At 37.2% G+C, this 17,759-nt stretch overlaps 1 protein-coding gene across 1 annotated transcript in view; it reads left to right on the forward strand.

Annotated features, from left to right (window-relative positions):
- The window catches only part of ASIC5 (acid sensing ion channel subunit family member 5), a 29,764-nt gene that overhangs the window by 4,421 nt on the left and 7,584 nt on the right, over nucleotides 1-17,759 (forward strand). The window contains 8 exon segments of the mRNA XM_040483683.1: nucleotides 4,377-4,542; nucleotides 4,544-4,618; nucleotides 6,048-6,173; nucleotides 8,756-8,771; nucleotides 8,774-8,904; nucleotides 9,841-9,988; nucleotides 12,480-12,536; nucleotides 15,204-15,372. Coding sequence (XP_040339617.1) covers nucleotides 4,377-4,542; nucleotides 4,544-4,618; nucleotides 6,048-6,173; nucleotides 8,756-8,771; nucleotides 8,774-8,904; nucleotides 9,841-9,988; nucleotides 12,480-12,536; nucleotides 15,204-15,372 — 888 coding nt within the window.

Below are 17,759 nucleotides of genomic sequence, written 5' to 3' on the forward strand. Positions count from 1 at the left end.
TGTATATACTATTTTGACAATGGCAGTGTGAGGAATTTCACAGATCCTCTCTTCAGAGAAATAACCATAACTGGTAAAAAATTATTTTTTTTAAAAAAGTAACCATTGAGAGGTAAATCTCCAAAATATAAACAACTCTCCCCCACCCCCCCAAAAAAACCCACAAAACTTAATAACCCAGTTAAAGAATGTACTAAGGATTTGAGTAGACATTTCTTCAAGGAAGACATACGAATGGAGAATAGTTATATGGAAAAAAAAAAATGGTCAACATCATTAACCATCAGAGAAATGCAAATAAACACCACAATTAGATATCACCTCACACCTGTCAGGATGTCTATTATCAAAAAAACAAAAACAAACAAAAAAACAAAGACAGCTAGTGTTGGTGAGGATGTGAACAGATTGGAATCTTTGTACACTGTTGGTGGGAATGCATAAGGGAACATTGGCTAGGAAAACAGTGTAGAGGCTTCTCAAAAAATTAAAAATAGATTTACCATATGACCCGGCAGTTTCTCTTCTAAGTATGTATCCAAAAGAATTTAAAACAGATCTCAAAGAGATACTGACACTCCCATACTGATTGCAACAGTATTCATAATACCTAAGATCTGAAACAAACTACATGCCCATTGATAGAAAAATGGATAAAGAAAATGTGATATGTGCATACACTGAAATATTATCCAGCCTTAAAAAAGAAGGAGATTCTGCAATATGAAACCTTATAATATAAACCTTGAGGACACTATGCTAAACGAAATAAGCCGGTCGCAGAAAGGCAAGTACTACATGAATCCACTTATACGATGTCTCTCAAATAGTCCAATTCATTGAATCAAAGAGTGGAACAGTGGTTGCTAAGGACTGAGGGGACAGGAAGTGGAATTGGGGAGTTAGCAATCAATATGCACAAAGCTTCAGGGGCCCCTGGGTGGCTCAGTAGGTTAAGCGTCCGACATCAGCTCAGGTCATGATCTCACAGTCCGTGAGTTGGAGTCCTGCACTGGGCTCTGTGCTGACAGCTCGGAGCCTGGGGCCTGCTTCAGATTCTGTGTCTCCCTCTCTCTCTGCCCCTCCCATGCTCATGCTCTGTCTCTCTCTGTCTCAAATATAAATAAAAACATTAAAAAATATATGCATAAAGTTTCAGTTATACAAGATAAAGAAGTTTTAGAGATCTGCTGTGCCACATTGTACCTATAATCAACAACACAATATTGTATACTTGAATTTGTTAAGAGAATAGATCTCATATTAAGGGTTCCTACCACATAAAAAATTTTTAAAAATTAGTAGCAAAAAAGAGAAAATCATTGTATCTATTACAATAATTAGAATATAATATGGAGTGCCTGGGTGGCTCAGTTGGTTAAGTGACCGACTTTGGCTCAGGTCATGATCTTGTGGTTTGTGAGTTTGAGCCCCGCGTCGGGCTCTGTGTTGACAGCTCGGAGCCTGGAGCCTGCTTCGGATTCTGTGCCTCCCTCTCTTTCTGCCCCTCCCTCACTCATGCTTTCTCTCTGTCTCTCAAAAATAAATAAACGCTTAAAAAACAAAGACATGTTAAGGGATTTTAAATAAAAGATGAAAGCATGACTCTTATACAAATATAAAATGAACACGTGTCAAAGATTTTATTTTAGTGAGAGATCTGATAAGATATTAAAATTGGCTCCTAGGAGATCCAACCAGCAGACATTCTTCCCATTTTTACCCTCCATAAAACGATCTGGAAAAAACTCATTTCTTGTTAATGCATGGTGGACTTAAATCTGTTTTGGTGGGATTCAGTGAAGGGCTGAGTCAGGCATCAACTTGGACATCAGAAAGCATATACATTTGGGTTACATAACCTGGGGATGTGTAGTGAGAAGGCATTAATCCACACAAGAAGGACAGATTCGTTGACTGGCTATCACTTATTAACTTGTTTAAACAAATCAGTGTATTTTTATTATGTTTTCTTTTGCTAGCCTCTTACCAGTGTATGTTAAATGAAAGAGTAAGCACACTCAAACTAAGCAAGGTTTCTGAAAGATTAGACACAGGAAGGTTTTAAAATTTGAATTAAAGTTGAAAATAAACTCAGCAAGGCCCTTCGGTTTTATGCTGAACAATATGTCTCACAGTTTTTTTTTACTTCCTTTGTTCCAAATATTGTTAGGCTTTATTCATTAAGTTTAGTTCATCTGCTTAAATCACCCTCATGGTCTCAACTATTATTATGTAATACAAAACATTTTAAAAGATTATTTTAAAACGCCTTCCCTTGTACTCATTTTATCTATTGTATTCATACCTCCTACACGTGTGGTAATTCCTTCACTTCTCTGCACAATCCTTTTGAAAAGAATCCGGTGAACATTATATGAAGTAGTAATGATTCTTGACCCAAAATTGCAGACTTTGGAGCTGATCCCTGGTATGCTATCAACATTCAGAGAGACAGAAGGCTGAAGGAAGTGGAAGGTCCATCCCTCAGTTAGGGCTAACGCCATGACTCTCTTCCAAATCCTCTGCAAATGTAGATGGCTAACTCCTCAAAGATCACTACAAACACTTTTGACCAAGAAAAGCAAGGTGTTGGCTCTAATACACTTAGTAGAATACCACCATGAGTTAGCTGTGTTTTTAAGAAAAGAGGAAGTCATAGGAGGCTATGTATAGGATTCTAGAACCTGGACTGGTGGATTTAAGACAGGCCCTGCAAGGGTCAAAGCTGGGTAAGTAAGACACTATCTTAGGACCTGGCCATTAAAGCAGTTTCTCATCTCTGAAAGGATGTATATTGGCTTGGGTTTGTTTTCTATTTTCTATGTTTGGTTTTGTGTGTGTTCTACCCTGACCGAGAAAGGGTTTCACGTGGCTTATATGAGAAAGCAAAAGGATATAAAATATAATTGAAAGTGAAGATACAATATAATATAAAATCTGGGACATAAAGGAAGTCCAAGAGTGTGGTTACATGCACACAAACCATGCACCACATAGCTCTGTGTACTTACTTACCAAGAGTAGATACACATTTTATTCTATGCTTTCTCGCAGTAAATTTGAATGGAGCATGTTTGTTCAGTTTCAAGATTTATAATATCCAAAGTATGAAATACCAATCACATTTTGAAAAGAATATAGAGTATACATTTAAACAACCATACATAAGGCAGGGTAGAAGTTGCTCCGCAGAAATAAGGGAGTTACAAAATCCTTATTGTAGTTAGGGCGAATAGCTAACTTCTGCTTTAGTTGCCAGGAAAGCACTTTGACCATAAATGAGGCATTCATTTATTTAATGCATATTTACCTACCTCTCACTGTATTCTAGGCACTCTTCTAAATTTTTTAGGAAAAATAACTTAATCATCAAAATAACGTTTTGAGACAGGTTTGGTTTTTTTTTTTTTTTTAACATACACCAATTTTACAAGTGAAGAAACTGAGTCACAGTGAGAGGAAGAAATTGGCTAAGTCATCCCATTAAGTGGCTGTAACAATCAGGGCTCAATCAGAGAAAAAGAAGCCCTGTGAGTGACACAGAATAAGGGATTTATTCTGGGGATTAAGTCCACTACACGTAGGGGCTGGTTAAGCAGTCTTTGTAAGTCTCTTGCCTCTGTTTCTGGTGCTGGGCTTGAAGTCAGCAACATCAGCAGTCAGAAAGGAAAATAGATCTGAAGTGAAGGAAACAAACACAGACTAGGAATGCGTGTCTCTCTTTTTCACAAGCCCTGATCTTGGTAGCGTAGGAGACCTACAGGATAAGCTGGCACCTTCTCCAGGTTGTACTCCTTCTTGACCCAAGATCTGAAGAAGCTTAAGGAGGCCAGGGAGCTCCTGGCTGCTGTCCCACACCAACAAGTTGAGTCAGGAGATCTACAACAGTGTGTGTACCAGACCAAAGCTCCGACCCTACAATGACCTCAGATTGTAACCAGATAAATCCAAGGAAGAAGATGTTGGAAAATAGTTCCAACATAACCACATGGGCACGGTACGAAGCCACAACAATGACAGAGCTGGGATTTGAACTCAGGAAATCTGGCCCCGAAGTCTATATTCTTAGTGACCTCGTGTTGCGTCTTCTCTTCATGTTGCATCTCGAAGATCCGTTAGGACGTATCCAGATCAATGTCTGGGAAGTATTCTAGGTAAATGAAACTGTATGTACAAATACAAGGTAAATTTCAGGATGTGACAAAGACTTCTTAGGGATTCAATTTTGCTTGAATGTGTTATGAATGAAGGAGAGCGTAGCAGATATGCCTGAGAAGTTTATAGGGGCCAGATGTTTGGCTCCTAGATAATGTGTCTTCTAGATAATAGAAAGTTTTTGCTCTTCTAAATATTGCCTTTATTTCTACTAATAGGTTCCAAGCAGATGCTGCAGCCAAATTTAGTATTATTTTTCTCTTATGGAATATTGTATCCAACGTCCTCTATCTTCAGGAAATCAGGTCCAATTATACTGGCTTTAAAGATGCTATTGATTTTTTTGCAAGTTATCAAAACTTCAGCATTACAGAGTTTGTAAGAAAAAAAAAAAGGTCTTTATCTCAACAATAGCACTTTGTTGGAATGTGACTTTTTTGGAAAGCCATGTGGCCCCCAGGTAATGGTTTGATATTTCTTCCAATATCATCAATATAATAAAACTATAGCACAGTACTGCTTCACACTGAGATAAAGTTTACTTTCGTGGGGAATCAATTGAAACTTGCTCAAAGATTGTGTTTAGTTAGTTGAGCATTATGACATCAGGGGTGTGGAATACACACGAGACGTATTTCTTTTCTTAAGTAGTTTAGATAAGAAAAGGTAGAAAACAGAAATCTTCAATTACCTTTATTGAAGGATAATCTTTCCAAAACAAAAACAATTGTCACCCCAGGGGATATTTTAATTTTTCGCATTCTTCAGTAACTTATTCCAACGTAGCATTTTTATTATCATTAAGGAGCCAACTTTTAGTTTTTTTGGCTTGGGGGCTATAGAAAGTGAGTAGGCACCAGCATTTGACTGTGAAAATTATGTATATTTCTCTGATCACTCATAACATCCTGTTTTTATCCTTTATAGGATTGATCTACACTTAAGACAAAGTTTCAGATATACCTGAAAACTACTAGCAAAGGCAATTTGACATCCTGTTTCTTGTATCAGCAATTCTGCAGCATGTGTTGTCAGGTGATTCCAAGTTAATTTCATAAATTCATGATTTTGGGACACAATTCTGTATCCTTTTGGTAGCCTTCTTTAGCACACAGAAAACAGGAAAAAAAAAAAATGCCTGACAGACATCTGACAGAGATAAAGCCCTGCTGTACTCTTAATTTAGAGAAGTTCTTCTCTGTTGCTTGTTATTTACCAACCAACATATTTAAACTTGTCACCAAGAAATTTTATAGTAAACATGTATTAGGTCCTCTCTCTCTGTCTCATGACTCACGTTGGCTTTTTCCCGTGTGAGTTCTCCCTCCCAGAGCCATGATGACTCCTGGCAACTCTAGCCTCTCATTACCATAGATTAATAGTCCAGTATCCTCTTAATAATTCCATGGAAGACTGATTAGTTCTTCTTGCTTATTTACATATTAAAATGTCCCACCTAGATAATCACATACAAAAAAATAAAAACTATTATTGAGCACAAACCAGAGTCACCACATTATCTATTCTTTCTGATCTTTATGCATTCTCATTTAGACATCTGATTTAAAAAAAAAAAAAAAGTTTGAGCAATTTAAACTTCAAAAGTGACCCAACTACCCAGCTGATTGTATTTTCTTTGGTTCATTTTCTTTTCTTTTTTTTTTTTTTTAACGTTTATTTATTTTTGAGACAGAGAGACAGAGCATGAACAGGGGAGGGGCAGAAAGAGAGGGAGACACAGAATCTGAAACGGGCCCCAAGCTCTGAGCTGTCAGCACAGAGCCTGACGCGGGGCTCGAACATCGTGATATCATGACCTGAGCCGAAGTCGGACACTTAACCGACTGAGCCACCCAGGCGCCCCTATTTGGTTCATTTTCATATTGGAGGACTTTGCACATGTCTTCACTGAATATGGAAATTGTTTTACTTTTAATTATGGCGAAAATATCCGAGCAAGGAACAAAGTGAGTGTCTCTGGATGAGGATTAAGCTTGCTCTTCAATTTCAATCAGGTACTGAATTTTCCTAAACCTAGCCAGGGCTCAAGACAAAAAAGAATGATCAAAAGACTTGATCAAAACATTTTGCCCTGTCATATTGTGCCCATGAATTGTATATTATTTCCATTTTTGATTATGTAGACTGGAGTCCCATGTATGCAAATATTGATCTCTAATATTAAAAATTCATAATTTAGAGGCTAACCTGGACATTTTTAGCTATACTACCGACTGTCAGTTTTGTGACTCCAGAAACATTTATGCCACAAAATAAGGAAACCAGAGGTTTCTAAATCACAATGTGTGTAATTAATTTAAGATGACTTTATGTATTTTAAGAATATTTTTAGAAAGATTTTTATGTAAAGAAGGCAATATGTTTTGGAAAGAAGCCATGCACACGTATTTAACAAACCATGGAACCTATAGTCTGAAGGATTATTTTAAAAATACTTGCTATGGAAAGAATTTTGTATAAATTGATTTTGCCTAAGCCTAGCTTCTGTAAATTGGTAATTGATCCAAGAAGTCTAAGTGTTTAAGCTTGAGAGGCAGATGTCCAGACACCTAAGAAATTCAACAGACGTCAGCTTCAAGCGTAGCTGGTGTAGCTCCCACCCAAGGTTAATTCTTAAGTTTTATCTTACACAGCTGTTTCTAGTATTACACATTTAGAGATAATCTACTTCATTATAGTGGTTTTATAAATGAGGATTCTGAAATGCTGATAAATTAAGTATCCAAAATCACACAATTAATGGCAAAGTTGAGAAATACATCTAGTTTCCCCAAATCCCATTGAATTATCCTATCTTCCAATCCAAGTGAATGGGGCCATTGGCTACTTTCAAAGAATTTTTCTTAAGGTATATTTCATAACTTCCTCTTGTATCTCATTCAAGATACTTTTTGCTCAACACAGTACTGCACAGTATAATGCATGCATATATATTTGATTATATACCTTTACTGTATTTGCTTGTACATATATTTGATTAATATTTCCAGGTGATTTCAGGGGAGCGTGGGTGGTTCAGTCTGTTGGGCAGCTGACTACTGCTCAGGTCATGATCTCGCGGTCTGTGAGTTTGAGCCCCGTGTTGGGCTCTGTGCTGACAGCTCAGAGCCTGGAGCCTGCTTCTGATTTTGTGTCTCCCTCTCTCTCTGCCCCTTCCCTGCTTGCTCTCTCTCTCTTTTAAAAATAATAAACAATAAAAAAATTAAAAAAAAATATTTCTAGGTGATTTCAATACTGGCCATATGGTCAGTTCCAATATTACATTGTGGATTATACAAGCTAGAATTTCCCAAATATTTTTAGGATGCAATTAAAGTCTGCAGATGCAATGCAATATTCCATAAGTGAATGGCTCTTAAATACTTGTCCAGACTAGCCAACCGAGTATTTCTTAGAGTCCTAACAGACCCAGGAGAAATAGGGTCCTGAGTTACAAATGGAATATTAAGCACGTTCATTAAATGTAATTACAGAAACAATCGACCTATTCACAGGAAAAATCATCGTATCCCCAAGCCCATTCTTTCTCCTTATAACCTGAAATTACAACTACAGACAGTCTCTGACTTCACAATGTCTCCACTTGCAATTTTTCAGCTTTGCAATGGTGCAAAGTGATACACATTCAGTCAAAGTCACACTTCGAGGTTTGAATTTGGACCTGTTCTTGGGCGAATGATATATGGTGTGACAGCGTCTCGTGATGCTGGGTGGTAGTAGCTCCCAGACAGCTACGCAATCATCAGCATAAATAACTGATATGCTTACAACCATTCTGCACCCATACAACCATTCTGTTTCTCATGTTCAGTTCCATATTCTGTCAACTACATGAGATACTCAACATTTTATTATTAAAAAGAGCTTTGAGTTAGATTATTTTGCCCAGCTGTGGACTAAAGTGGGTGCTCTAAGCATGTTTAATGTAGGCGAGGCTAAACTACGATGCTCAGTAAGTTAGGAGTATTAAATGCATTTTTGATTTATGGTATTTTCACCTTACAATGGCTTTATCAGGATGTAATCTCATTGTACGTCAAGGAAGATCTTTAATAACAAAATCACCAGAAGTTTCTTCGTTTTTTTCATCTGGCATAGGATTTATAGAAGAGCATGATGTTAAAGAAATAGTGTAAGTCTTCACTCTTAGGAGGAAATGAATTTCAATTTTAAAGAAGGCCAGAGATTTTAATTGCAAAGAGACGAAAGGAGCCAGATGATTTTCTAAAACCAATGAAGCAAAGAGAACAGCCAAAGAAGAAGCAACTAAAAGGCAACAAGGTGAAGAGAGGGCCTCCAGGAAATCAGATGATTAACAGTCATGATACGTACTGTGGCATTCATCTAAGGTGAAAAGTAATCTATGGAAACTCTTGACACCTTGACATGTGATTCAACCATGAAAAGTATGTCTTAGAGGTGTTTAATTTTCAGTTTTTATATAAAAATTGAACAGTGATATGAAATGTTTGATTTTAAGTAAGTCAAATGCTATCATGAGATAGTGTAACTAATTCTTAAACTTTTGTAGGATTGATATCAGTTTGTAACTTGGGGAAATTGTTGTTTGTTTCAGGAGGAATTCACTTATGAAAAACCCTTGGTTTTGTTTATGCTGGAATCATCTTTGTTATCCATTCACCACAGAAGGTGCCCCACATTGATGGTTTAGGCTTGTCGTCACCTGTGGGAATGCATGCATGGGTAACAATCCGCCAAGTCAAGGTAAATAATATTCACAAGGTGTAGAGTCTGAGGGAATCAGGTAAGGTAATAAATGTATATACACATAAATAATACTTCCACTAGAAACCTTTTTCTGCCATGCTCTCAGAAGACCTCTGGAAATTCTATAGTTTCATTTCAGATTCTTTCCCATTACTAGGAGGTAACTATTTAGCAAAAACAATGAATTCACATGTACAACATAAGTGAAAGCTGGGAAACCTGGTGAAATCAACATAATTTTAAATTCCATTAGAGATGGAAAGGATCAGTAAATATGAAGAGACTCCTAAGTTGCTGAACTGTGCGTTTTCTCAATGAGATGTTCTGGAAAGAAGAAAAATAAGTGGGAAGAGGAGGAATTTTGGAGTCAGACATGTCTGGCTGATTTCCATTGGCCAGCCTCTTGCTCTGCAATTTCCTTAATTAACTTCCTGAAATTCCATCTCCTTTCTCTGATAAAGATAATATTGTGTTTTCATGGTTATTATGAGGTTTACGTGAAATGACATAAAGAAAGCACTTACCCACTGCCTGGCATAAAATAAGTACTCAATAAAGGATTTTTTGTGTGTGTATGATTTTGGTTCCTATTTTGTGGGTGGAGTGATTAATATGGTAACATATTATTTCCATAAATGATACTATTTTTCTTATATGAGTTAATTTTTAGAGCAGTCTGTCTGATTTTATTAATTCACTACAGGTACAGAGCATTTGGGATATGTGTAAAAGGACCCCTGTTATATCTACCTTCAGGGATTTTCATGTTAATAGAGCAGGCAAAATAGGCAATGTAGTCAATTAAAAAAAAAAAAAGAATCAAAGAGATCTGAGAAAAAAAGTAAAAATGTATATTAGCTTCTCTTCTTGGAATGGAGATGTATGGATTGACTCAGATAAACTTCCTGAGCCAGGTATTTATTTTATCTCAAGACAGTGCATCAAGAATACCCCTGGGGAGAATGCAACCCTAACATCAAGCTGCAGAATTTTAGTACCTACAGCACTTCTGGTTGCTTGAAGGAATGCATGGCTCAGCACATACAAGAGCAATGTGGATGTTTACCTTTTCTGCTTCCTGGTAAATAAAGAATGACAAATTTCCCTTATTTAATTTTTCCTACTTAATTTGAGTCACAGGAAATGAACGTATCAAAATTGTTTTCCATTCTTATGAAATTCTATGCCAGAAAGTCATCCATTTAAGAAATACAACCTCCACTGACAGATTTTAAATCCCGGAGTCATAGTGGAGATTTCTGGAAAAGAAAAGAAAATTGAATGAGGCCCCAATTCTTCTTTTGAGCATGTAAGTCTGGGTGCTCTTAAATCTAAAACTGATCATCACAGTTTTCTCAGTTTGAAAGCAAAATTAGATCATCTATATAAACCTTAATCAACCCCAAATATTTCATCATTGGGGAATTCTTTTCTTTGTGGTTAGAAAAACAACCGAGGCTCCCTTTGCATAGAATTTGGAACATTTCCAAAGTCATGGATATTGGAAGCAAGCCCCGAAGGATGCAGGAGGGCAGGGTGGATAGGAGCTAGACTCTGACCCAGGCTGTTCATTTCAGCTACACAATTTCTCCTCTATGTGACCTTCAACTAAACCTCTCTGTACCTCCTATAAGCTGGGAAGAATAATAATAGTATCCTAGCTCATGGGATTGTCATAAGGATGAAAGGAGCATGTAAGTAGCTTGAAACCCACCTGACACAGAATACACTCTATATAAACACTGGTTATTTTTATTCAGATTTGCCTCATCCCCCTTCTCTGGCAAATTTATAAAGAAGTGTAGAGTGCATTAAAGGCAATACCAGTTTGGCCCTTTAAATTTGCTGCTATGGCCCATCTCACGCATGCACGCGCGCACACACACACACACACACACACACACTAGACATACTAATGCTAACTCTGCTTTTATTAACAATTGTTTCCACTTGGCAAACTTGTTAGGAATTTTGTGAATCATCACTTCCTTCTTTCGAGCATTCTGATCATTGGCCTCTGGCCCCTCAAAAACTGCCATTCTGTAAAACTGCTAATGCTGGATCTGATCCATCATTCCTAATTATCTTTCCAAAGTTTCTGGGGAAAAAAAAAATCTGAACTGATGGATGAACCATAATGTTTATAATTTAAAAATGTGTTACTTCTTACAAGTCAGAAACTGGATTACAAATATGTAATTTTGTAATTTAATTACAAATATGTAATTAGGAGCTAGACAAAGTGAAATATAAAATACAAAGCATGGCATTTGTGCAAACTTTTGCATATCCCACGTGCTTCCAAAATGGTATCTGATTTGGTTTGATCCTCACATATCCATCTATGTGAGAACATAAACAAGGACGTTAAAAATATAGAGACGTTAAATGAAGCAGCGAAAGTACCTCTACTAACAAGTTGCAGAGCCAACCCCCAAAATCAGTTTTTCAGATATGGATTGTTTCCAAAACGTCATTGTTCTTTGCAATGAGAAAAACAGCATTTGAAGAAGCCCAGCATACTTTGGGAAAGACAGGCTTCTTTATCAATTTCATGCTGAAAGTAGATTTTATTTTTGTATTCCTTTCATTTCCTTTACCAAGAGCACTTCCTCATAGTTAGCCAAATGTATCTGCAAATTATAAGTGGACAATCCCTTTTGGTTATTTTCAAGATCCTTGACTAAACATTGAGGCTGACCCCAGAGACCGCATGGGGTTACGGCAGTAGACAATTAGCTATGTTAAGGTGCAATGACTAAAGATTTAGAATCAGCCTGGAATTAATCCCAGCTCTGCTACATATTGATTTTACAATTTCTCGCAAGGTCCACAGCCAATGATTAACAATATTGGTCCTTACCCGCCCCATACTACCGCTAGAAAGGCAACATGCCAGATGTGCCAGTGTGTATATGTATGTTTAAATCACATGTAAGTATTGTAATCATAGGTAAGTTTAAATCATATGTAAATACGGAACTGTTCAGTCATTAAATTGTACACCGGAAACTAATATTACATTGCAGGTTAACTAACTGGAACTTAGATAAAAACTTTTTTTTTTTTTAAAGAAAGTATACTGTATGCTATGCATCTTCCAATACCATAAAAAAAATCAAGCAATCAATCAATGGATAGAAGGAACAGGACAGAAGGTGAGCAAAATGAGCCAAGCCCAGCTCCCCTGCAACTGCTTGGACAAACCACTTTCTGAACCTTAGTTTCTTATTTATAACGATGATTCCCACATCACAGGATTAGTGTAGGGACAAATGAGATGATAAGTGTGAGAATAATTTTAAATTTCAAAGCTATGTTTTAAGACATTATCTCCACTTAAATGATTTTGCCTGATATAGATGGAGGAAAAGAAACATGGAAATTAACAAAAACATTACTATTTTTCCTTCCAATGTATATTTACCTTAAGTATTAGCATGGTTTCATAGTTTTTTGTTGTTCTCGCTGTTTTGCAAACAACAAGATGGATGGATAAAATATATTTTTGTCATTAGGTCACTTATTTCATGAAATGTAAAGTCTTTATGTTTAGATTTATTATTTTTAAGGAAATGGGATAGAGTGTGACCTACAAAAGTTTTACAACTGTGTTTCACCTACACTTGGTAAGTGGTTTAATTTATTTCTTTATTCTCACGATTTATATGAAAATTGCTCAGAGTGATACAAGACATTAAACCATAGTATGGCTAGTCCTGAGATGAAACAGAATAGAGACTGTAAAGAGGAACTTTTTCAATGTTTTTAAAATTAAGAACAGTAGCTTATATAGACATAGACAGTAAAACAAAACAAAACCCTCTGAATTCACGATGCACCTGAATTAAAGATATTCACTGACCTGGGCACCTGGGTGGCTCAGTGGGTTAAGTGTCAGACTTAAGCTCAGGTCATGATCTCATGGTGTGTGGGTTCAATCCCCATGTCAGGCTCTGTGCTGACAGCTCAGGGCCTGGAGCCTGCTTCAGATTCTCTGTCTCCCTCTCTCTGCCCTCCCTCCACTTGCATGCTCTCTCTCTCTCTCTTTCTCAAAAATAAATAGACATTAAAAAATTCTTATGAAAAACAGATATTCAGTGACAAAGTCACAGCAGAAAGCTTTGATTCTTATTTGTTTTCTTAAAAAAAAAAGTGTATTTATTTTGAGAGACAGAGGGAGTATGAGCAGGGGAGAGGTAAGGAGAGAGATAGAGAATCCCAAGCAGGCTCTGTGCTGTCAGTGCAGAGCCCAACGTGGGGCTCTATCTCACAAATTGTGAGATCCTGACCTGAATTGAGATCAAGAGACAGATGCTTGACTGATGGAGCCACCCAGGCACCGCGTGATTTTTATTTCCAAATTTTGTGTTTTTTCAATTTTATAGTTTTGTATAATCAAAATAGCCTTGCTTTTTTTTTTTCTTATTACATAAATAAAGCATGCTTGTTGTGACTAGTTCCAACATTACAGAACAGAGAAAAATCTTGCGGAGATCAGTACAAGTTGCATCACTCTGAGAATTATTATCATTATTTAGGTGACCATCCTCTCATTTATTCATTTCGCTATACACCGCATTATATGTAAATGCTTATATAAATTTTTATGCAAATGAGACCAATACCATACGCCACCTTTACTGGGTACAACTTCTTTTTAAGCAATTTTTTTTTTTACTTTCATATTATTTATCTTAACTCTGAACCAATGTTAATACTCTAGTATATTCTACTTTTATTTTTTTCCACATAAATAGGTTCGTATTTGTGATGGTAAATCATTGCTTTTTAAAATTAAAATAGAATAATATTCTTTTTTTTAAATTTTTTTTTTCAACGTTTATTTATTTCTGGGACAGAGAGAGACAGAGCATGAATGGGGGAGGGGCAGAGAGAGAGGGAGACACAGAATCGGAAACAGGCTCCAGGCTCTGAGCCATCAGCCCAGAGCCTGACGTGGGGCTGGAACTCACAGACCGCGAGATCGTGACCTGGCTGAAGTCGGACGCTTAACCGACTGCGCCACCCAGGCGCCCCAAAAATAGAATAATATTCTATAAAACTTGCTGTTCTATCCCATTATGGAAATATCTCCAGGACACCAGGAATAGAATGAGAAGTTTCTTTTCCATTGTTGTAAAATATTTCATGGAATGGATACAGGTAGAAGGAACCTGATGTATTTTTTAATATCTTTCAAGCTGAATATGCAGAAGTCAGATTATTGACCAGTGGAGTTAGGAGTTATGTTGTCAAATTTCTTATGATTTCCTATCCCTGATGGAGGCTGGAGAGAAAGTTTGGGGAAATAAATCATGCATGCAGTCCTTCAGGGAGTGTGGAGTGATAATGGGTTACACAGAAAAATGTGTGCTTATGACAGCATGTGTGTGTGAGTGGATGTGTTTGTGTGAGTTGAAGGAAAGGATGGTGTTTATTACCAGAATCAAGAACTAGAGAAAGCAAGCAAAAGTCATGCCCTGAAGAAGTATCATACTTAGATTCCAGAGAAGAAACCCAAAGTTTGCCATTAATCAGAGAGTCTTGGTAAACAAAGCATTCACAAGAACAAAGAGTTTCAGTAGCAAAACTACAGGGAAGAACAAGAAAGGAATATTTACCCAGAGTGAGGAGCAGAGAGATTGGGTACCAGGATGTGGTCCAAAGGAAAGCTGGAGACAAATACCACATCCTGCAGGGGATTTTTCAAGGATACATTTGCATCGATAGCCTGATTGCTCTACAGAAGTCAAGACAAGACAGAGGACGGAGAACCTCGGTGGTTGAGTCAGAAGTCACTAGGTCCACAGCTACAAGATAATCTGAACACCCAGCCGTGTATTTTACACTGTTAGAACTTGAGATAAACCGCAGGATAAGTTTACTTTAAACCTGAGTCATTGGCTTTCAGGATTATATTTCAAAGTTCCTCTCAAAGTGATATAAGGTCACACAAACAACTTTCCACCTTTCTCCCGTCCAAATGCATACTATTTTATAGAGATAAACCCAAAGAATTTCTAGAAAAAAACTTCTCATTTCTCACAAAGGTCAGAAGCCAGTGACTCAATGAATTTAAAAGATAATAATTCCTATGTTTCATATTCTGTCTCCTTCGCTGTATTTATGTTAAAATATAAAATATAAACACCATTTGTTAAGACAGTGATGATGGAAATTGTTAACCACGTTTTTAGCATTGAAAATCAAATGATAAAATTTTAAAAAGCTCTTTCCTCCCAACTGTGAAATGATCCCCTTTTCTCAATATCCTGTCCTGATTTTCATTTCAGACTACATTAAAGTTAAGGAATCATGTACAATGGGAAAATATAATTCTACCTGCCCTGTTCCTTGAGAAGAAACAGAATACCCTGCTACTATTTCTTATTCTATTTTTCCAAGTCAAAAAGCTTTGAAATATCTTTCCAAGAAGTTAAATCAAAGTCAGGAATATATCAGGTAATCTGTTTTTAGTCTTGTAAATTCCTTGAAATCAGCACGAATATTTTGTTTACTCAAAACTCTTAAAGGCCGAGAAAACAAAATTCTGATCAATCAAAGGAGGCAAAGACTTATGTCACTCAATTAACAATGAAAACCTAGAATTTTAAAAGTACATAAGGTCATGCCCTTGAATCCTTTAATTGTGTGAAAACTAAAATGAGGCCTACTTGAGTAATTTGCTCATGATCTCACCCTTGTTGAGCCAACTGGAGAAAATAATAGTACTGACTAATATTAGTTGATGCTTTAAAGTATGAAAACCTCCAGGACACCTGGGTGGCTCGGTCAGTTGGGTGTCTGACTTCAACTCAGGTCATGATCTCACGATTTGTGAGTTCAAGCCCTGCATCAGGCTCCATGCTGACAGCTCAGAGCCTGGATCCTGCTTTAGATTCTGTGTCTCCTACTCTTTCTGCCCCTTCCCTGTTCACTCTGTCTCTCTCTGTCTCAAAAATAAATAAACGTTAAAAAAATTAAAGTGTGAAAACTCCTTACCTGCGTATCACATAGTTTGTTTTAATAACTGTAAGGTTGATGGAACACAAATTATTTTTCTCATTTTACAGGTAAGGAAACTGAAGCACACTGTATCTCATGTAAATGTCCTATAAAGGTAGTCAGTGGCACAGAAAGAACTTATGCCCAAGACTTATGACCACAGATTCCTTGTATTTTTCCACACAGATATATACTTCCAAGTTTCATTAACTGAGGATTAAATTAGGTCTCTTTCTGCTACACCATTAGAAATTGCAAGTCAAACTTCATGGAAAACTCTTTTAAAATCAGGGAGCAGCCTTAACATTTCTCTTTGTTTCGTGTTTATATTTTTAAGTTGAGCACCTGAAACAGCAACATAGTACATTGGTGTTTGCAATTTCATTTAATATAATTAAAATATATTAACTAATTAAAAGCTGATTTACTTTTGCACAGCCGGGTATCTAACGGTAAAAGCGTGTTTTGAATCCAGTGTTATCCTGGTATTTATTTTAATGAAATAAATAAAATACTCTCCCCATGTAAATACCCAAACAATAAAGTGATCTTTAAAAATCAGAAAGTGGGGCAACCGGCTGGCTGGGTTGATTAAGGGTCTGACTTTGGCTCAAGTCATGATCTCACAGTTTGTGGGCTTGAGCCCCACATCAGGCTCTATGGTGACAGCTCAGAGCATGGAGCCTGCTTTGGATTCTGTGTCTCTCTCCCTCTCTGCCCCTCCCCTGCTCATGCTCTCTTTCTCTCTCTCTCTCTCTCTCTCTCTCTCTCTCTCTCTCTCTCTCAGAAATTAGAAACATTTAAAACATTTTTAAATCAGAAAGAGAAAGTAGGGGCGCCTGGGTGGCGCAGTCGGTTAAGCGTCCGACTTCAGCCAGGTCACGATCTTGCGGTCCGTGAGTTCGAGCCCCGCGCGTCGGGCTCTGGGCCGATGGCTCGGAGACTGGAGCCTGTTTCTGATTCTGTGTCTCCCTCTCTCTCTGCCCCTCCCCCGTTCATGCTCTGTCTCTCTCTGTTCCAAAATTAAATAAACGTTGAAAAAAAGAAAGAGAAAGTACTTTCATCAAGACAGGGTTGATAAGATGATTTCAAATACTTAGCAGATAAAAAGAAGAAAAGGCTAGAAAATTTGCAAGGATCTCTGTTAATGGTTTTGTATCCAGTACAGATGTCTCTTTGTATTCCATTTTAATATGTGAAAGTGATTTATGTATGGTATTATTTCTGTTATGCTAAAATATGACCAAGAAGAGTACTTTGTGTGGCTTTTGGCTGCTAGAGATCTCCCGAGTTTCATCATTATTTAATATGCAAAGAATGTAGGCATGATTTTGGAGACATATCGGTGAATCAGAAAAGAACCCATGTATAACAAAGATGATCCTAGAGAACATTGAGAGGTTTTTTTTCCCTAAAACTTAGATTATTATAAGTTTCTTTCCAATTAATCTTATCACACAATGGATATGTGAGGACCTCACATGGTTGTGAAGAGTTGAGGCCATTACTGCGAGGAATAGGGCGAGTCGCTGAACTGATGCAGCGGAATGCAGGGTGTCCAAATCATAGATGGAGCTGGTGGTTGGAAACCACACATATAATTAGGAAACTGGCTTGGGCACAGGTACCAGAAATCAAAGAGTAATAAATCAGAAAACACAAATGCCAGGAGAGCAGATGTGAAATCTTAGCCGCGGTAAGATTTGAAACAAAGCAACTTCCAACATACGTGAAGACTTGTCTGTGTTTCTTCCGTGCACACAAGCCAACCTCAGACTATGACCAATCCAGGGCCTCATGTGGCAGCTGCCAAACCCCATTAGAAAGATGATAGGAAGCTTAGC

This window comes from Herpailurus yagouaroundi, unplaced genomic scaffold (genome assembly GCF_014898765.1).
Source record: "Herpailurus yagouaroundi ecotype Mexico unplaced genomic scaffold, PumYag 28, whole genome shotgun sequence".
Classification (NCBI taxonomy): domain Eukaryota; kingdom Metazoa; phylum Chordata; class Mammalia; order Carnivora; family Felidae; genus Herpailurus; species Herpailurus yagouaroundi.